Source organism: Haemaphysalis longicornis, unplaced genomic scaffold (genome assembly GCF_048455015.1).
Source record: "Haemaphysalis longicornis isolate Haplotype H1 unplaced genomic scaffold, Haemaphysalis longicornis Haplotype H1 scaffold_10, whole genome shotgun sequence".
Classification (NCBI taxonomy): domain Eukaryota; kingdom Metazoa; phylum Arthropoda; class Arachnida; order Ixodida; family Ixodidae; genus Haemaphysalis; species Haemaphysalis longicornis.
In genome coordinates, this window is record NW_027526204.1 from 49,659,226 (window position 1) to 49,681,250 (window position 22,025).

Genomic DNA, 22,025 nt, shown 5'->3' on the forward strand with positions numbered 1-22,025 from the left:
CGCAGGAGAAATGCACTAATACAGAGAACTTCGCCAGCACCGCAAACTACCGTGCGTTTCCAGTGTCACTGTGGTGCCAGTTAGGTGCTAGGCCTGCCTGTTGACTTCCAGCAGCGTGTCTGCACTGCCATTGTTGGATTCAGTTCATTGGGGATGAGCTCTGCTGCTTGGAAACGAAAAGTTTTGTCTTTCCAAAGCAAGCTCACAATTTTAAATTCCGTCCCTGCCGGTGAGAAATAAGAACATCCCACCCGGTACGGTACCCTAGTTATCACCCTCTCACCAATTTTGAGTGCGGGAAAAGAGAATCAACTTCACAAGAAGATGTTCTTTGTGCATGAGTTTGGTCCTAGAAATGTGTTTGGTCCTAGAAAAGCACCGAAAATTGTCAAAAGCCAAATTGATACTTAACTTTCGTTTGTGAGTACGGGTGTAAGTCACCTTGCACATTGTTTGGAGTGCCGTGTAGTGACTAAGCTCGTAGGAAAGCAGCAGTCGGAAATCCCGCAGTTTCTCACAGGAAAATAAATCCTTGAAAGGTGAGGTCACGGTCACTGATGTGTAGCATTTTGGTTTCGTTTCTACTTAATTCACGAGAGCCTTAACTCGAAACCTGCATGCAACGAAAAATTTTGAATTTTTGTCAACTTCGTTATATCCAGGTTCAGCTGTATTATAAACTGGGCATTTGCTAGGGTGTTGGGTGGAAAGAATAGCCGTTGGCAGGGTATGTTTGGAAGCAGGGATTGAACTGTACTGAGACAAGACAAAGTGAGGAGTAACAGACATGGGTGCGAACTGTTTAGTATTGGAAAGGAAGAATATGGTTATAACAATGCACCTAAAGACCACTCCACCTACCCACTGCACGTTCCACCAATTTCTGTTGTATTTTTTCTAAACTGCGCTTTGAATTTGTTTCATTTTGAATTTTTGATACTTTGCTTTAAATGTTTATGTTATAGCCAAATACTTGTCGCATTAAAGGGGTTGTGAGATCAGATTGGTTGCATGTGCATTCATCGTTTCAAACGTTTCGTATTTGTTTATGAAGCATAATGCATGTTCTCACATTCACATGTTCTGAGTAACCAATTTATTATCGGACGATTTATGTGAGCAGGGTTTGGATTCTAGGCACCGATTTGAGCAGTGACATAACACTGTTGCAAGTACGCTCTGCCGTGTGTGTCTACCATGCGGCGCTGTGGTACGCTGCAACTTTTCTGTGGCATCTGCTCTCGCACTCACGTTAAGCGGTATTCACATGAGGGAATGTTTCAGTGGAGAAATCCGAGGGAGGTCGTTGCGTCACCGCAGGCGGACTTCTGCTCGGTCAGCTCCTTCGCTCACATGGAGAATGTGACTGTTGGGTGGATATCACTGTTTGCAGTCACCAAGTTTTACAGAACAGCGGAGCTCCCGCAGCACTGTCGATTCCACGTCAGCAGCAGCTTGTGCTAATTTCTCTCCGTACTCATCTTGTCAGTCGCCCAAAAAGCGGCCGTGGACATGATGCAGGTGCTGTGAGCGCTAATTGCATCTGTGGCCAGAGAACGATGCGCGATTTAGTCGATGGGGAGACACGTGCTAGGAGCAGCTGGCCAGTCTGCCTGTGGATCCGCCTAGAGATGTCAGGCTTAACACTGCTGTGGATATTCAGTTACCCCTCTAGTAAGCGGTGCAGACGACGATTTTTAATGCAATTCGCCGTCACATCATTACCCCTTTCCTCATATGTGCAACTTTGTTTGGGACTCGGGTCCCATTTAGTGCGGCGGTGACAAGCCATCGCTCGAACTAGCTGTGCCACTTTGCAGCCGTGACCGCCACCTGCCCAGTGACCATGTCGCTCCCTCAGTGCGCCTGTCATCTGGACGGTGCATTTTCACGTCTAGTGTAATAAAGAGCAATCAAAGTGGAGTGCCTGGAACTGCTCTAGAACTTCAGTCGCGGCCTGCTGCATCTCTGTGAGTTGTCTCGGCGGAACTTAAGAAAACCTAAAGGGCCCCCCAATTTGCCTGGACAGTGGTTCATAACACAACAGTAGCCAGCTAGTACTTCTTAGTGCAGCAGATGGGGCTCATACATCGCTTGCAGTTTGCTGCTGATCCGACCAAAAAGGTAATTAGGGTTCACGTTGACGGCGCTCGAGTTCCTAACGTGGTATGATGTCACTGAAATTTTATGCTGGAAATACATTGATGTCATGGTTAGTGGCGCTAGTGATGGGTACTGGTAGCTAGAACGAGCATTTATGTACTTTTTAGAAGCAAATTAAAATATATAATGAAGTTTGCTGTACCCAACAGTTCATGTTGAGTGTCCTTGCATACAGAGGTAGCCTACAGCATGCTTTTTACAGCCTGGAAATTTGATGTCGCAGCCCCGTTAAAGATCTTTTTAAGGTTAGTTCAGGCTGATTTGAATTGTTTTTAATGTTTTTGTTCTTTTGTAATAGTGTATGTGCCTTCTTTTATGTAACTCTCTCTCATGAGGACCTTTAGTGTTTTATGAATAAAACTTTGCATATGCACTCTATCAGCAGTTCCCTCTACCCGCTTTTTGTGTCTGTGGTCAATGGAGTGCTGAAAAATGTGTGCCTTACCTCAGTGCTTGCTCGTGCAATGTTTTCTTACATGCAGGTATGTTGATACTTGAAGGCATAATAAACCCCGCCGACTGGTGATCACAATTCCGGATTTTTCTCCTTCCCACACTGAACATCTTGATAAACATGCTCCCAAAATGTCTCTTGTTTTGCATGCCTGTTATTCAAATCGCCCACAGTTCACTACCAGGTTGTAAAAAGGGCTCCCACATATGCCAGGTATCACACCTAATCTCACTTCTATGTTATTCACCTGCACGAGTGCTCGCACCACCAGGTAGATCCTCTCAAGAAGAAAGTTTTGCTTCTTTGCTTCTGCCATAGTCACTTAGGAACACGGTTATATGAGAAAGTTTGTAATTATCAATGGATTAAAGTGTAAATACAAATACACAAGTTTCGGCAACAGAAGTTTATTGAAAAAGGGTGGTAAGCGGTACAAGTCGCTATATGATATCTTGGCAATGACATTTGTTTTCACTTTCCTGTCCCCGTCTTTGCGTCGTTGCCAATAAGCTGTTTACTAACAGACAAAACAGGTGCTAAAACCGAAAAAACGGGTATAGCTGCCTAATACCCGTTGTTTGCTGTTTGCTGCGACCTGGGTGATCATTTAGGTATTTTTATATCGCTACTGAAACACAACAAGAAACGATCTGCAGATCACGATTACTACTACAATTAATAACGCAAGGACATTTGGATAGTTTTCGAAATGACCTGTAAATGTCGGCTGGGGTGAAGTATTTTGTCTTAATGACACCAACATGGCCTACGATGTTTTTATTGAGAAACTTTCCAAAGTATATAAGAAGCATTTTCCCACTAAAAAAGCAAGCCAACGGAAAAAAATAAGAAAACCATGGATTAGCCCATCATTGTACCGTCGCATCAAGAAAAAAGACAAGCTTTACAAAGCATTCATTTCCTCAAGAGACCATTCGGATTTTGTAGAATGCAAGAAGTTCAGGAATGAACTGAATAGTGACATTAGGTCCGCTAAGATTCATTACCATGCCGAAATGTTTGAGAGCTGCAGTTCTCGTACCGATGTCTTATGGAAAAAGTTATCAGCAGTTATGAATCCATCTTCTCCGACTAAAACTAACAGCATCACTTTGAATGACAAAGAAATTACGGCTCGGCACTGGCAGACATGTTTAATAGATCCTTTCTTGATGTTCTCCTTCCACACAGTAGCCCAGACGCACTACAGTATCTTGATTACAATAACTCGTCAAGTATTTTTCTTTCTACCGTTAGTACAGAGGAAGTTGTTTCGATATTTTCCAGCTTTAACAACAGTTCTTCTTCTGATCCTAATAGCTTTCAAATCACACCCATCAAATACGTCGTTGATTTGATAGCCCCTGTATTAGCACCTATTTTTAACCTGTCCCTAACATCGGGCACGTTTCCCTCGCGTATGCAAATCGGTAAAGTTGTACCGGTTTTTAAAAAAGGAAATAAGAACAATGTCCCTAATTACCGCCCCAACAGTTCTTCTTCTGATCCTAATAGCTTTCAAATCACACCCATCAAATACGTCGTTGATTTGATAGCCCCTGTATTAGCACCTATTTTTAACCTGTCCCTAACATCGGGCACGTTTCCCTCGCGTATGCAAATCGGTAAAGTTGTACCGGTTTTTAAAAAAGGAAATAAGAACAATGTCCCTAATTACCGCCCCATATCTTTACTCCCTGTTTTTTCTAAAGGTCTCGAGAAAGTAATTCTAACACGCCTAATCAACTTCGCAAATAAACATAATATATAACTCCTTTTCAGCACGGATTTATGAAAAATCGTTCCACCGAAACAGCTTTGTGTGCCCAAAAAAAATTCATTCTTCGCAACTTTGAAAATAAAAACGTAGTACTTGCCCTGTTTGTCGACTTCAGAAAAGCATTTTACTGTATTAACCACAAAATTCTTCTAGCCAAAATGAACAGGTACGGGGTAAGAGGTGAAGCATTGGATCTTACACAGTCTTACTTGTCTTATCGCTGCCAATATGTTGACATTCACGGAAGTACTTCAGAGCCTTTACAATTTTGTTGCGGCGTACCCCAGGGCAGCATATTGGGACCGTTTTTGTTCATCCTATATATCAACGATATTATTAACATTAACATTAGCTCACATGCATTTTTTACAATTTATGCTGACGATACGACGATATGTCTCAGTGGTATAGACCCAAACGAAATAATTGATCAGGCGAATCAAACACTCTCTGAACTCGCAAATTGGTCAAACCAGAATGCGTTGCAAATAAATGTTTCTAAAACTAAAGCCATGTTCTTCCGGCCTAAGGGCAAAACCTTTTCTATTTCCAAGAATTTAAAATATTGCTGTGGGCATATTGAAATAACACAATCATTCAAAACACTAGGTGTGTGGTTCACAGACAAATTACCATGGGAAACATGTGGATCAAGTGTGTCTTAAAGCTGCACGTTTTATTGGCATTTTGTACTGTCACCGTGATCTATTTCCAAAAAGTATCAAATTGCTTTTGTTTAATTCATTATTTATGTCGCACCTGAATTACTGTACTCTCGTCTGGGGGACAGCTACAAACACAAATCTCGCGAAAGTGCATCTTTTACAAAAAAAGGCTTTGAGGATAATTTGCAATTTACCGAGGGATCACCCAACAGCAGAACTTTTTCACGTCGCCAACGTACCGAAGATATTTTGTATGTATCAACTGCGACTCGCATTACGCTATAAGCACGAAGTAAAAAATAACCTATGTTTTCTCTGTGACCAAGCTAAGCTGAAAGCGCATGCCCAAACGTATACCTTGCGCCACAATAAAAAATTCGACATGACGCCTAGAACCAATTACGGCGTTCAAATGTTGCGTCACACCCTTCCTTCTCTTTTAGACAGCTTAGCCAGAACTGGATTAGATATTTACTCATTCTCCCTATCACACCTGCGTACTTTTTGCTTAAACATGAAGGCATAATGAAATGTATTCACCTTTTTTTTGTTGCTTCTCGAGAACGCTGTTCCATTATGTGCATTTTTTTTCTGCTTTTTATTGTTGCATTTGATTGAATTTAATTTGAATTGCTAGCATGTGTACTTGAATTGTTGCACTTTTTTAATGTTACTCTTCGAAAACACTGCTGCATTACATGTATTTGCGCTATCAGGCTTGTCCCTGTTGTGCTCATTTTTGTGCTTTGTTTATGTAAAGGAGTGTACAAATTCACAGTGTAATATGTTATACTGATCAGTTCTTTTTCTTTAACATTGTGTATATGATTTACTACTTTGCTTCGTTACAAATCCGTGTACCATTCTTTTTTTGCAACACAGGGAGGATTGTGATTGCATTATTGTAAATGCATGCTGCCATACTCTGCTGGTCTGGGGAACATTGTCAAGCTCGCTGGAGCTTTATTTCCAAGCCCACTGCTCCTTGGAGTGGAAATAAGCAAAATTGAAAAATCGAATTGAAATTGAAATTATTACACTACAATGCAATCTGTGACATCACGAATCGGGAATGCTAAAATAGGATAGATAAAACTTGTCTAAGCATATTCATGAAAGAAACAGCAAGAAGATACATGTTACAAGAAAAAAAGAACCTGTCTCCACACTGGATCCGAGATGAAGAAGTGTGTCACGCAGCCAATGTCGGTGCTCTCATGGCGATGGCCACCATTATGTAAATAGATCGCTTCACTCTCAACAATCGTTCCTTATTTCTCCTGCTGCCGCGTAGCATGTTTTGGTGGAAGTGCGGGGCATCATCCCTGGCCTGCCCTTACCCTTCACCAACTCTATGCCCCTGCTGAACACCCATCGATGCCTCCTGGAATGTGTCGGACTGCCCCAGCCCTGGTGAGACACGAACGCGCCCATCCCCAGCTTCGTGTCCCCAGCCAATGACCTGCCGACATGACGAGCCGCGACGTGACTGGACGAAACGCCATTCCCCTGCCCCAGTCCCCGGCACGTATCCAGTGGCTTTGGACGTTTCATGGTGGCGTCGACGGAATCGCTGTTCCGGGCCTATCTTCATCCAGCCCTACATCGCCATCAGTAGCAGAAAGACTTCACCGTGTATAGTCACATAGCAATATAAATAAAATTCAGGCTAGAAGTTCTGGCCACAGGTGTTAAAAACGACACTTTTTTGGGGCTACTTCAAGTCGAAAATTTTCGTTGGCCTGTTCGTGTTTCTTAAAAAACACGGACAGGCAGACCACAATTTTATGGTGGGAACTCGCGGCAGGTAGAGCGATCCATCCATAAAAAAATTCCTCAGAGCACCTAAGTCTGGTTAAGGGTGAAAGCGTTAAGACTTCATCTGCGATAATTCTAAAGAGCTTGTGTGCTACTCGGTCAGTTTGCATATGTGAGTTTAAAGACAACCCTTTTGGAGCAGCATTAAGTTTCTGGCGCATTTTGTTTATGTCACTGCATTACAATCTGCCCCATGGTTAGGCCGTACCCAGAAGCACATGATCAGAGTGGCCAGGGCAAAAGACAATGTTTATTGCCCTGCTTAGACTTCACAAGAACGAAAGGTAAGGCAGAAAAGAAGCTGACAGGCACAGTAGCGCCTCAACAGCGGTGCTGACGAAGCAGTCCATAACATTTCTCTTTCCATAGACTGTAATTTATCTATTTATTTTATTTATTCGATTATCCAGATCGCCAACACTGGCATTACAGTGGAGGGGTACATAAAAAAAATCACAATGCAAGCAAAAAAAGAGTAACGCATACATGAAAATTACAGTGCAAGCAAAAAACAGTAACAACATCCAATTTACACTAATACATGTGGTCACACATTTTCACAAAGCCTTCACAAAACGCTTCATTATCAACACTGACTGTTGCAGACGGCAAGGCATTCCATTGCCGTATTGTCTTGGGAAAGAAAGATAACCTAAATAATTCGATATTCCAGCTGCGATATTCTCGTACTTTATGGTTCTGGTCGTGTCGCTGCGATATGTAGTGTGGTGAAAGTAAGTAGTACTTCTCCCAGGTTATCCAAACTTGATTGTAGCAAATATTATGAAACAACTTAACCACTACTTCTTCCTCCTTAGCAATTCCCACCCCAAGGACTCTTAAATTTGTCATACTTTGAAGTCTCGCGTAATTTCCAGAAACATAACGAGCTGCTATGTTCTTTACTTTTTTTAAATTTTGTTTTATCCATTGCTGTTGGCGGGTCCCACATGGTGCTTGCATATTCCAATACCATTTTGACGTAGGTTTTATATAATAGCTCTGGGAAACATTGGGCGAACTCTATGGTGTTTCTAAGCAGAAATGCCAACATACGACAGGCTTTTGAAGCTATAAAATCAACATGCAGATACCAGCACAGTGTCGGAGTAAGGAAATCACCTAGATACTTAAATTGACTAACAGTTGGCAACGAGTACCCGTCTATAGCGTAAACACTTTTCAAGGCATTTCTTTTCGTAAAAGGCATGTGTACAGTTTTTTCAGGTTTAATGTCGTGCCACTTGTGACACCACAGCTCAATGTTGTCAAAATCACGATGTACCGCGCGGCTATCCTCGACATCTTTCACTTCTCGGTAAACTACACAGCCGTCTGCGAATAAATGCATAGAGGAGCCAATGTTTTCCGTTATGTCATTTATATAGATTAAAAACAGCAGAGGCCCTAAGAGGGACCCCTGCTGGACACTGATGTGACACCAACGATATTCCACTCTGACCCGTTTATAGTTACAAATTGAGACTTTAAATTTAGGTATTCTTCAATCCAATTAACAACTTGTTCATTTACATTCAAAGACCACAAAATTGTGTACGAGCAACGCGTGACAAACCAAGTCGCAGGCTTTTTTTTGAAGTCTATAAACTCACAATCATTACAGAGTGGCTCTCAACAGTTTTGCTGATTCATGAAGAAATTCCGTTAATTGAGTTACACAAGACACCCTGGCGAAAGTCGTGCTGATTCTAATTGAGCAATGAATGGCACTCTAAATTCTTCAATATGTTTGTGTATAAAATATGCCCTAGTGTTTTACAAACAATGCTCGTCAAGAAAATTGATCTATAGTTGACAACCAAATCACGTGGACCCGATTTGTGAACCCGGACAACTCCCGCCATCTTCCAGTTATCTGGTGGGGAACATGTGGCCAACGATTTTGTAAACAATACAACCAAGAAAGGTGAAACCGATTTTGCACACTACTTTAGCATCTTTCTGGGTAATGCATGAGGGCATTCAGCCTTATGTTCTTGCAATCCTTGAAGAAGGACAGTTATTCCGTGCTCATCTACTCGAATTTGCTTCATGTCAGTAATGTCCCCCACCTCTGGACCGGAGAAGATGGTAGGAGCTGAACGAGGTGAGAAAACAGCTAAAAATCATCAAAGCAATTCGACTTTTCAAGGTCTTCTATCACCAATACTCCGGAATGTTTAAGTGAAAGAATACTGATATTATCTTTACCATTACGTTTTATGTAACGCCAAAACTCCTTTGGGTTTTTCTTTAGTCTTGAGGGAAAGAAGTCAAAGAATATCTGCTTTCCTTTTCGAATTTCTACTTTCAAAAGCTTATTAACAGCGTGCAACTTAGCATAAGATATTGCGTTGGCTTCTTTCTAGATTTTTTATAAATCCTCTGTCTTGTATTATAAATTGAACGAATTTCAGCGTTAAACCATGGCTTACTTCTGCCACGTTGTGCAGACTGTGTCAAAGACGGCACAAATTGATCGCGTACTTATTCGTAGCATGTTGGACTTAAAATTTAACCATTGGTCGTTCACATTGAATGTTTGGGAAAGCGCTTGAAAATCTGGAAAATAGGCGTGTAAAGCTAAATCTATACCCTCTATATTTGCTCTTGCATAGTGAAACGTATCCTGTTCCACCCAGAAGAAATACAAAGGGAAAATTTCATTACAACCCAAGAGGCTGCTGCCTTTTTAAGTAGCAGTTACCTGTGTATGAAATGACAAGAGTGAAGAATTATGTGTCAAGAACGGCGAGATGGTAGTGATGACATCCATAAATGCTCTGTTGACTTGTCGATCATTTGTAATTGTTCCAGTCTTCTGGAAAAAAACATAGTACCATCAGTTGCACATTGTCCGTGAGGTCATCATTTATACTCACTTGCTCATGTTTTGTTGGTCTTTTCGACTACAGAGCGTAGATGTCTGAAATAAAATACCATTTCCGGCTCAAGACCATTTCTTTTAATTGCGTATATACAGAGTTAAATGGCAGGGAATAATAATAATCGTCAATGCCTCAGTTTCAAATGTCGAAATGCTGTAGATTTCCTTCTACCAGCCTTAGGTTTCGTAAAAATACTAGCTTTCCGAGGCCCTGGCATATGAGGTCGAACACCCGAAAGGTAACCGCACGCTCTCATGAAATAGAATTTACAGAAATGTTCACTGACATAGGGTTGGGCAGTGTCACTTTGTCATCTTTGTGGTTGAATGTCTGGTACATCTATGTTGTTTTCGCATTTATCATGAAGAAATTACTGCACACCGTACTCAGTGACTGCGAATAACTGCTAACAGAGCCGGAAATGTTTGTTTGGAAATACGTGGCTGCGTAGCTTTGGTGCTCAAGTGGGCTTGAAAGATGGGGCCATGGTTTTAAAGGTTTACTCCTGTGAGTGGTGTTCGTGTGCATGTTTGTGGTTGTGTGACTACTTGGAGTGGCTTCCAGATTTTGTCCAGCTGATTATGCAGGAAATAAATAAATGAAACAAAACACAATCTTTCATCTGCTTCAATTTTTCACGTACCACACATTATTCCTGCTGACTAATGCTCACGGTGTACCAATCTCAAACTGTTTGCAATTGACGGTGGCAGCCTTGAGTGTTGGAGTTTTACTACTGGTCCTGGAATTGTGTTTGCAAATCCTGGCCATAGCCACAAAATTGTAGATATTTGTGAAATTTTGGAGCACTTTAGCGATGGGAGGGGGTGTCACGTAGACGCCAAATGAAAATTGGTGAATTGGACGGGCAGTACCATTGGTCAACCCACGTGTTGGGCTTGGGAACAAGTAACAGCAAGGTAAGGCCAACATCAAATTTACAGCCATGAATACCATTTCAGCCATTTTTTAATGTAAAGCCAGCCATGCTCTCACAACATTGATGTAAGTGACAAAGAAAGCAGGCTGTTCCAGCAAATGGGAATGTTGATGAGGAGTTAGCGGCTCTATGCAGCCAACGCGAATTCTGTAGCCTGGTTTGGAAGCCAATTGAAATTGTGCTGGCAGTCCCAGTTGCAGGGTCCTGGAGACGGTGCTTCTTTCGGCTAGTGAGCCAAGAACTGTTCGAGTGACCCAAGCAGCCTTGACCAACTGGCAACCATTGGCATTGCAGCGGGTGCTGGTCGGTGGCCAATGGAGTCGGCCTGCTGGTCCTGGTCAAATGTAGGGCTGTGGTCTGTAGCCAACCAGTCGGGCTTTAGGTTGGCCGACGACGTTTGGCGAAGGCCGTTTTTTAGTTTTTTCCGCGGCACGTCACCTGTAAGAGCGAGAAGTTAACCGAACCTCGGGCCAAGCTACACGGCCAACCACAACCGCCACAAGCACAGCCTCAAATATTCGGTAGCCTTTAGGCTTTATTTGTTCTTTTGAAATCATTGCACGCTTGAAATACTGGCGGTGGCGGAAAGAAAAGTTTAAAAATGTATTTTTTCGCGGTTGTTATCCGTGCAGAATGCGACGCCATTTTTGATGGTGTGAATATATGCGCTAAAAATTAGATATACGTCCGGCGTACATCAAACATGCCCAATAGTTAATAGCTGCAAATAAAACCTGACTTTCTTTTGTCAAATACGAGAACATCAGTCGAAATAGCGGCTGGAGAAACTGCCCCAATCTGGTACAACTCTCTGCCGCGCCAATCGATGGCGCCACTGGTATTTTGCTTCAGCAATCCGCGGTCGCGGGAGCAAGGTTTGTCCGGGTCCCTCTTTACTGCTGCTGAGGTAAGTTTCCCATTCATTTTCACTTAAAATAACCGCGCATATTAATATCATATAGAGCGTATTCACATGACGTCACCGCAGCGCAAAAAGTGTGCTGGCAACCAGGGTTGTGCAAGCTGGCTATTGCTGTTACACGTGTTCTCTACAGGTTGGTGATGCAGGTGGTCAGGGAGCGTCTACAAGGATGAGTTGAGGCAAAGGGGGTGCTGGGGGAGCTGCAGGTGGGCTTCTGACCCAGGAGACACCTTGAGGACAATCTGTTTGTCCTCACACAATGTATTGAGGTTGCCCAACAGGCCCGGAGCCCCCTGTACGTAGCATTTCTGGACATATCGAAAGCCTATGACTGTGTGGACCAGCAGATCCTGTGGTCCATTATGCAGGATTTGGGGCTTGAAAGCAATGACATTGCCCTGCTTAGAGCTCTCTACTCAGGGGTGACAGCACAAGTGGAGTGGGATGGGCATGTTACAGTGCCAGTGAGTGTGTCCTGTGGACTTCACCAGGGATGCCCGCTTCTGCCGGTACTCTTTATGCTGTATGTGGCGGGGCTGACTCAGCGACTGAAATCTTCGAGCCTGGGATACGCTCTCTAGCCCCATGAGGAGGGGCAGTTGGTAGCACGGAGGTTTCCAGCACTTGTGTATGCGGACGATTTCGTTGTGCTTGCAGGCTCCCCAGGTGAGCTGCAGCAGTTGTTGGACATGTGTGGCACAGAGATGACACGACTGACAGAGGCTGAGGTTTAACCAGGCGAAATGTGTGGTTATGGCGTGGGGAGTGGGTGCGGAGTGTACGCAGGTGGACTGGACACTGCAGGGAGGTACAATCAGTCGGGTGAAGTCTGTGAAGTACATCGGCGTGAGTCTCAGCGCGACGGCTGACTACCTGAATCCTCACGAGTGGGGAATGCGGCCCGCAACAAGGCGGCCCGCAACAAAGGGTGCGTCAGGCGCTGTGCATCAGGCGCTGGTGCGTCAGGCGCTGTCGACCTTCAACCAGTACGAAGTCTTGCGGGCGCTGTGGAAGATGGTGGCGGTCCCGGGGTTGACATACGCCAATGCAGTGCTATGCCTTTCAACAGGGATGAGAGAGTTCCTGGAGAGACGCCAGAGAGAAGTGGGCAGGATGGCGTTGGGGACCCACTGACAGACACCAGTGGAAGCCATCCAAGGCGAGTTGGGCTGGTCATCATTTACAGCCCGGGAGGCGGTAGCAAAGGCAGCATACGAGGATAGGCTACTGCGCCTCCCTGAAGGCAACCTAGCCTGGCAAGTGCTGGTGTACCTTCCTTTTTCGGGGCGGTAGACGAGGTGGACGCGGCGGGCTGTGAAAATGCGTCGAGTTTTCGACCTGCCGATGGTCAGCCTCGCGACGGCAGCAACAGCGTGATCAAGGAAGGAGGTGCATGAGCGGGTGCAGAGCGCTGAAACCAAGATATGCATGAGGCATGCCAGCAGAAGTCTTCCCTAGCAGTCTACTGCAGGGAGAAAACGGAAATCTGCAGGGAGTGCTTGTACGACAACTCCAAGGGTGGCGGTCTCCTGGCGGAGGCAATTAAGGTGTGGTGTGCTGCGCACGCGAACGTGGAGAGCGCGCTTCACAGCTAATTTGGCAAAGAACTGTGCGCTGTGCGATTCTGCGGAAGAGACGAAGGGGCACGTGGTGGTGGAATGTCCGGGTATTTTTCCCACTGCCCGTAAATCGCCGCTGTATATTGCACTTGGGTTCAGAAAGCCGGAGGAAACTGAGACTGCCGGGGACGGCAGTGGCGACAGCCTGGGTGCAGCCACGGCCACTACAAAACGGCGGTTGGAGTTTTGGTGGCAACACGTTCTTCGGAGTTCTGCAACGAAGTTCTTCATTTGGTGCGACAAAAGTGTAGCGTTCTCGCATTCTTGGTTTATTTTTTGTTATTATTGTTTTTGGCACCGCCGCGCCTCTAGGCGAGGGCGATCCGTTATAAAGGGCATAGCCGTCATCACCATCACCATCGCCATATCAGTGGCGGCGACCAAACTTGCTTTGGCGAACTGGGAGGCGGTGTCCTTACGTTAGTGTTGTTATCGTGCACGGAGTTGACAGTGACCAGACCAGTGGTGTTGTTTGGTTGTGTTTGAACACTGATGCTTCAGTTTGGGTGCAGGCGCTATAAAGTGCAATGAAGAAAAAGCAGCGGTGGTGGCGGTGTCGATCCGTTGCTGCTCGAGAACCTCGAAAACCGACGCTGTGCTTCTGCCTACAGTGGAAGGCTCGGACATTGCATATTACCTTGTTCACACGATTAGTTCCGTGAAGCATCAACCCTTCAAAGCCGTAAAGTGACTAGGTGACCACAACCGTTTGACTAGTTAGTGGGTGATCGTTCAGCGGCCACAGCTGAAGCAAGTTGGCTGCGGCGGCGTTGTGCGCGGAAAGGTAAGCACTTTTCGCTACGTTTTAAAAAGACCTTGCCCGTACCACTTTGGATTAGCCGGAGTTAGTGTTTATAATTTCGTACGACAGAAACACCGGTGCTGGAAGCTAGCGATCGCACTTGCAGCAACTCTTGCGAGACTGCGGAAGGACGGGGCGAGGCAAAAACGCGAAAAACAACGGTGCGCTAGTCCTGTCTCGTTTGTTTCGATACGTTTGGCTTTGTTTCATACGTTATGTTATGTACTGATAAGATCACACTCGGGCGCTCTCCAGCTAGCGGCTAAAAATGCTCGAATGATCGAGCGCTATCGCGAAGCCCGTGTTCGTATCACGACCAACTATACCGTTGGTCATGGTTCGTATGGCGCATTTCGTGCTCGTCAGAGCTCGGCAGCGTTCGAGCGCAGCAATAAAACGGGAACGCTCGCAACTCACTCCCCGACAGGGTAAAGCTTTTCGTGGACAAGTGCAACCACGTCGCGAAAAAACTGCACGGAGATGGCAGTCAGGTAAATCAGTTTCAGCCCTCCCGGCCTAGTTTTTGTTGAGCACCTCGTAAGCATTATTTTGCTCATACTTAACTTTTCCTCATTCGCTCACGGATTCTTATGCCCCTCCGTTTCAGTTCAGCAGCCCATTTCATAGCGATTGACTGCAGTAACCTTTACACAAGCTTTATTATTAATGGCTACAAGTACTGTTGACATTTGTTTTCACTGTGCCCAATACATATTTCATCACCCTTTAACCACGCTGTTTACATTCGCAGGTGAACAACTCCTAGGCTCTGTCAACAGAGCCACTGGAGCCATGGCTGCTGCTGAATGGATGTAGAGGCTCAATGTGTCCGACTCACCTCAATGCTTATTCTTTGTCGACGTATGTGTGTAATGGTGCATCAATTAGTAGTTGCGTAGTGGAAGCATTATGTTGTGAGCACATTGCTTATGATCTTTTCTTGTAAGGATGCAGTCGCAGCGTTTCTCCTGGAGTTGCCGCTGGTGAGCTTAAAATGAAAGTTGTACCCCACATGTGTCTCGTCGTTCTTTGTTCCCTATCATCGCTTAATGTTTGCAAATGTGGGTATCCAAGTGTTCATCTCATTTTTAATCTCAATTGCCATTTTTTTTTGCACACTGAGGCAGCCCGTTCACTGTGTCTTTCTACTTGTGTAAAATTTGATTGTTTGAATATTTATAAGAACCACTTAGCCACAGAATGGTCTATGAGAAATGAGAGACGTTTATTACATACGTGAATTTTAATGTACACAAGAGCAAATATGCACACGTCTCAGAGAGACGAGATTGTCAGTCTCTGATTCCTAAAGCAGTCTAGCTCATGTTACATTTTAACCACCCACAACTGCCAATAATATATGCTATCATCTCGTGGCAAGGCAAGCTGCCGAGTATGCTGTACTCTGTCACCTTCCTGTTGCTTGTCTTGCCTCTCCAGCTTTCACAAAGAAAAGTCATGACTCGCTCTCGGGCAATCCCAAATAGAAACGTGGCAGTATTGTGAGTCTTGTAGCTAGACGACGTCTTTGCACTAAAGGTGGCCTGTCAATAAACACTTCGAAACCCATGCTACAACTGCCCCCAAAGTTCCAAATGCTTATATGAAGCACGTTGGCACGGTGTGCCGTAGGTATCCTTGTTTTGGTCCCTTTGCAATGTAAGCAGATGCACATACACATGCGCCCCCAGCGTTCCACAATCCTTGTCCGAGTCGCTTGACTGACCTGCAGAAAAGGGTAGGGGCTGTGTAAATAGTGGCATAGTTGCACGTCTTGTCCTCAAATGCAACTACAAGCTAAACCATTTTGTTTTGAACGTCCTGGTATGTGTGTACATCTTTCACAATCACTGCAGTTCTGACCTTGCAAACAAAAGGGCAGCCAGTAAGAAACAAAGAAACATGAAAACTTCACTGCAATAAATTACGACCTCTAGCTGTGTCACCGATGTCAACGCATCTATTCACACTGCTATTGTTTGGACGATTTGTGCTGGAAGGTTGCAGTACTGAGCTAGGGCATGCAACTTCATGGTGCTTCTTTTTTTCGGCTCTCATGGACCGTCATTTATGCCTGCAACAATTGTACGGAAATTCCTCACCCTTCAGCTAATGCAGTGGCAATGAAAATATCCATGGCACAACGGCATACATTTCCATGCACATGAACATAACAGGGCAGCATTCAGAATAATGTCTCACAGTGTAATTAGGGCACAACATCGCCTTTCTGCTGTCAGTACTGCTGTTGCAAATAAACTGGTGGATGTAATAAAACACAACCAAGAAGATCCACCTCACTATGTACTGCACCTGTCTCATAACCACTAGGCAGACAATCAGGGCACCACGTGTCCAACTTGTGCTACAAAGAGTGAGCAAATACCTCAATCGAAGTAGCTTTGACGTACATAGGTTAAGTCTTAGATCCACGTCTAGTTAGTGTGATCTATCAGGTAGTTTACCCACAAAATGCAAGCAGACGCAGAATTGTTGGCGGCGATAACAGAAAACAATCAAGAGAAAACATCGAGGGGTTTTATTTATTCAGCCCCGAGCTGTACGCGTACTGTGCATGTGGGAAGATAACAGCGTACGTTTCAAGCTTTTTCACAGAACATTCGAGCTGCCATCGCTTCGCAATTTCCGCGTGAAAAACCCGGGTGATAAGGCAGGTGATTACGGTCAGGACGACACCTACTGTCAGATGAATTTGCGGTTGATTACACGACTGCGAGCACCTAAGCTCGACGATTGTCCCTGCGCATTGCTTGTGCGCGTCGTGGGCAGTGACGATTATGCGGAGGCACTTTCTGCCCTTCTGACACGCAACTCAAACCTATTAACGCGCACACGCAAGACTAGAACCATCGTTCATTACATTTTTTGTGTTATTTTCAGGCCCAGCGAGATCGCGCTTGAGAAGCAAAGTGAGAAGCTCGATAAAGTGCCAGCGCGCTTCTCCCGCCAACGCGCTTGCTCGGCACGTTCGAAAACAGCGCATGCACATGCGGAGCTGTAAATATACTTACCAGAAACTAAATGATCGAGTAAACTTTGGTGTGTATCTTGCCTGTTGATGCCACCGCCGTTGACAGGATGAAACCACCCCGAGTGCACTCGGCGCGACGCTTTGTCGACGTCTATTTCGTCTTGTGCACAGCGTCAGACGCCAAAAGGAAGCTCACCAGCTGACCCGTTTCCACATCCACCTCGATCACATCGACGTGTTGCAGCAGTTTACATAGTAGTGAAGTACTATTAACCGCCCCCCACAGGCTGCTAACCAATAAGCCCACCAGAAAACTACCGCCAACGTTAAGGCGCATCGCCGAGTCGCCCTTCCCATAAGGCCTTGCGGCATCGCGGCTGAACCGCTTGTGAATGCTTTCTATAACAGAGGCCAAGCCTCTGAAGGCTGAACTGGTTCCGGAGGGTTATATTTTCTGCAGATTGGTTATGATTGCGCTCTAACCCGGTTGACCCTTACGATGTTTTACAGTGAAATCTCGATATAACGAACTTCAGGGGACCGTGGAAAATTGCTCGTTATTCTGAAAGGTCGTTATAGTGAAAATCGCAAAATTTAAGAAAACAGATAGTATTTAAATGCCTAAAACGACCTACGTGTACAGCAGTGCATCCTTGGAGTCATTTTTCACAAAAAAATGCACTAGTGATCCTGAAACAATGCACGTTTATTTAAAGTGGTTGGCGATTTTCATCTAGCGCGAGTAGCACAAGCTTCCTAGCACGAAGGACACAAACTCTTACACATTCCTGGGGAGTGAATCAGTGGCCGTGCGGTTTTTCCCAGGACATGTGCGGAGTTTGTGTATGCTGTCCACCACATCCGCAGTCGTCGCGTGCTCGTCGTAGTCTTCGAGTGCTGCTGCGGTACCCTCAGAGGTGGTGGTGGTGGTGGCCCGAAAAATGGCGCATACCCACTTAGGGGGATTGGCCAAGAAGAGTTATGTTTTCATTAGAATAAATAAAGCGAGGCAAAATAATGGAGCAGAAGAAAGAATTTGGTCTAGGTTAATGAAAGAAAGAGAGAGGAAACACGAGAAAAAAAAACACAGAGAGAAGAATAGGAAAACTATAGTAAAAATCAGCCTAATCGGAATGTTTTTAACGCTGCAGACGAGCTGTCTCCGAAATGAAGGAGTGGATGGCGTTGCACACGTCCCTATGGCATCGGCCCAGCCTAGTCCCCCCAAACGACAAAAGCACAGGTACAGTTAAAGGCAGTCCAAGACGTAGCAGGGGAATCTCCAGCAGCCTTCTCTGATGGTTGGAAAATCGGCGGCAAAAAAGAAAGAAATGCTCTTCGGATTCAATTTCTTGGCAGAAGTGGCACAAAGGGGTGGTTATCAGATTTGCCCTGAATAAATACCGATTAAGTGGTGGCACACCACAACGAAAAGAAGTTATCAATACTTCGCACAAGCGAGTTTGGCATAAACTTCTCTCCCAGCGGTACCTGAGGTGTTCAAGTTCAGGAGAAGTGTTCAGACCATGGTCGGAGGCATCTTGATTGAACAGGTATTGGCGATAGCGTGCCAACAACACGCAAGAAAATGGGGGAAGAACCTCGACGAGCGGCAAATCCAGAGCTGTTTTAGCTAATATGTCAGCGGTTTCATTGAGGGTTAACCCACAGTGGCCGGGCAGCCGAACGAGCCGAATCTCCCGCACATGAGTGGGGACGCAGGAATAAAAAGTTTTGGCAATAGGATGTAAAGTTTCTGAGGAGAGAGCCATGCACACGGACAAGGAGTCGGTGAGTAGGATCACGGAAGAATTCGCCGGATCAAGTTTCAGGATTGCAAGGAGTAGAGCAAGAAATTCTGCATGAAAAATGGGGATAAAATCTGGTAATCGCAATGAAAAAGACCAGTTCAACGTCTGAGAGAAAATGCCCACCCCAACCTTTTCGTCTTTTTTTGAAGCGTCAGTTGCAATGACCACGTGGGATGGGTATTCGGACTGGTGAGCCAGGAGAATGTTATTTAGTATGTTAGGCGGGAGAAGCTTAGCGTTTTTAGGGAAAATATTATCAAACGAAATCCTTACTACTGTGGATGGTATCTGCAAGGCGGGAACTGACAGGAGGGTGGTGTTTAATGGAGTAAGCAACGAATTGGCAAAAATGACCTGTGGGCGCCGGAGACGAGACCAATATATACCAAAAAAGGACCTTGCATGCTGGAGGAAAACAGCCTGTGGTCTGGCCAGCGGGGACTCAAAGAACTTTGCGAATGCATTAACGGTTAGGTATTTGAACCTGGAGTTCAGCGTTAGGACTCCGGCTTCTAAGTACAACACTCTAATCGGGACGTAAGGGGGCAGGCCTAAGCAGCAGCGCAATGCTTGACGTTCAAGCTTCACCAAAGGCAAGAGCTTATAGGCCGCAGAGCCAGAGAACAAAACGCACCCAAATTCTAAGACTGGGCGAACATACATGCGGTAGATCATCAAGAGTGTATCTGCTCTCAGACCTGAGCGCTTGTGGCTAAGGCTCCTCAAAAGAGCGACAGCGCGGGAGCCTTTCACTGCAATGTGCTCAATGTGGAGACGCCAATTCAATTTACTGTCATATATAACTCCAAGGTATTGCATCGTTGTTCATGCCATCCTCGCTGCCATCTTCACTTCTTCATCCTGAACACTCATGGTCTGGGCAATGTCCTCTGTTGTCAGCTCCGTGAGCAGCGGCGGAACGTAGAAAAAGTTGGGGTGAGCGCGAATAGCGCGGCCGCGGCTTTCGGGACGGAGAAGGCTACCCATGCTTCATTTTTTCTCTTCTCCTCACCTTTTTTCTCCCTCTTGCATCGGCTGCCGCATTCCGCGGAGCAAGTTGCAAGACGTCCTCTTCTTCGCTTCGCTTTGCCGTGTCGTCTACTAGCACACTGCCCCGGTTGCCGCGATTGTTTAACGGACTTCTAAGGGTCTCCGGCCTTGAAAATATTTGTTTGTAGTACTGAGGTGTTGTTAACATGGCACGGAACTAAATAAAACGATCGTTATTTTGAAACGTTCGCTATTCTGAAGTACGTTGTAGTGAAATAATTTTACATTAAAACTATAAGCAGTCGGCGTGGGATTTCTTAAACGCTCGTTAATCTGAAAAGTTCGTTAATGTGGTGTTCGTTGTACCGAGGTTTGACTGTATTTTTGTTTGTTTACAAGACCACGTTTAGCACCAGTTTGGAGAGGGGGATAAACTTTATTACATCATGAGACTCAAGAGGAGAGCTTAGTTTACCTCACTGACAGGCGTAATTTGTTTGACGTCTGCTTGGTTTTTGTTCTTGCCGTGTCTTAGATTCACGTTTACAGGCATTTCTTGGTGTCGTGTTTAGCCCGTTCTACGTGGTTCGAATGTCGCCAGCGAATTCGCAGCTGTGGCGCCGCTCGTGCGGGAAAACGAACTATTTTTATATTTTTCGTGCAGCGACAAATTGCCAAATGCCACGAGGCATTCAGGGTAGAAGATTGGCTGTTCGAAACATTTGGCAACTTGCCAAAGCAACGACAATAGATCATTTTGAGGCACGAGCGGCGCTGCAGTTGTGAATTCGCTGGCGAAATTCGCATCATGCAGAATGGGCTTTTGTCGGCAACTTATTGTTAATTTGCTTGTATAACTCCTCCGAGCACGGTCTGTCGTTAGCTACGGAATATTTGTTTGCACGTTGTCTTCGTAATGCTCTAGTCTAACCGAATGGCACAGAATCGTGATGTCACTTGCATGATCTTTGTGAATTTGACGTGCATGGTTCGTGCAGGAAGCTGTACCACGCTCCTCCATTAAGAGTAAGAGTGAATACTTGCTAAGACTTTTGGTCGTGATCTCATACAGTACCTTCGGCCACTATTATCCATCGGTATTTCTCAGACACTTAGCGTTTTACCCTCAAAATACCACATTGTTGTCAATCGAAAAACAAACTATTGATTGATTGATTGATTGATTGTGGGGTTTTAACGCGCCGACGCAACGCAGGCGATGAGGCGCGCCGTAGTGGAGGGCTCCGGATTAATTTTGACCACCTGGGGATCTTTATCGTGCGCCGAAATCTCGTACACACGGGCGTTTTTGCTTTTCGCCTCCATCAGAAAAGCGGCCGCCGCGGCCGGGAATCGAACCCGCGACCTCGTGCTCAGCAGCGCAACGCCTTAGCCACTGAGCCACCGCGGCGGGTGAAAAACAAACTACAAAACATTTAAGGCCAGTAAGGGAAGATGGTAGCTACGGGCTGTTGCACCTCTATAGCACCGTAAATAATTAATGTATTCCCCAGCAGTCTCCTAAAGCTTGCAGCACTGGAGCAGACATAATATTAGGTGAGCATTGCCTTGACACATTGCCGATGTTATCCATGCTTGGCTTCAAGGAAATTGTAAGGGTGGCTGTTGCTTCATTTAGATGATTTTATTCAGGTTGGAGTTAGGTGGACACAATAATCGCTGTTGGCGCTTAGTAATTGTACAGCCAAATATTCTGACTTTTTTCTTGTGTTTATATTTTCTGCGCTGCACATGGAAATGTTCTACAGTGAGTACGAACTTGCCCAAATATCGATTCTTTTGGTGGAGGAAGCTAATTTCTCATTACCCCTAACTTCTGGCTAAAGGTGGAGGGCACAGAATATATTTTTTCCTGTCAGACACTAAAGAAAAATGCTGCGAAATGTCTTGAATTTTCAGGTTGCTTGAGGGCCAACTACCGCGAAGTGTCGCACCATGCAACCAACGCCGTGATCAAGCAATGGCTCATTGGTACTCAAGACCGGGAGGGGGGCCGACCCCAGAGGCGTCAACAAAAGGCTCAAGGAGTACACAGATCTGCTATGCCTTCGTGAAGCTTCGGCATGGCGGGCGTGGGCCTATTAATTTCAAAGTTGCAAAAATAAACATGCTAAACGGAAAGTGTTGTTCATCATTTACTTGGGTCCACTGTATGATTGC

The 22,025-nt window shown here is 45.3% G+C and overlaps 1 protein-coding gene and 1 pseudogene across 2 annotated transcripts in view; both read left to right on the forward strand.

The window, feature by feature from the left end:
• LOC144158506 (uncharacterized) overlaps positions 1–2,859 on the forward strand; it is a 37,001-nt gene extending 34,142 nt beyond the window's left edge. The window contains exon 8 of one of the 2 annotated variants that reach the window (XM_077689418.1): positions 1,821–2,639. In XM_077689418.1, coding sequence (XP_077545544.1) covers positions 1,821–1,974 — 154 coding nt within the window. In that variant the 3' untranslated portion in view covers positions 1,975–2,639. The other variant, XM_077689419.1, reaches the window with a different exon arrangement.
• A 3,673-nt stretch (positions 2,860–6,532) lies between these two features.
• LOC144159828 (uncharacterized) overlaps positions 6,533–22,025 on the forward strand; it is a 28,372-nt pseudogene continuing 12,879 nt past the window's right edge.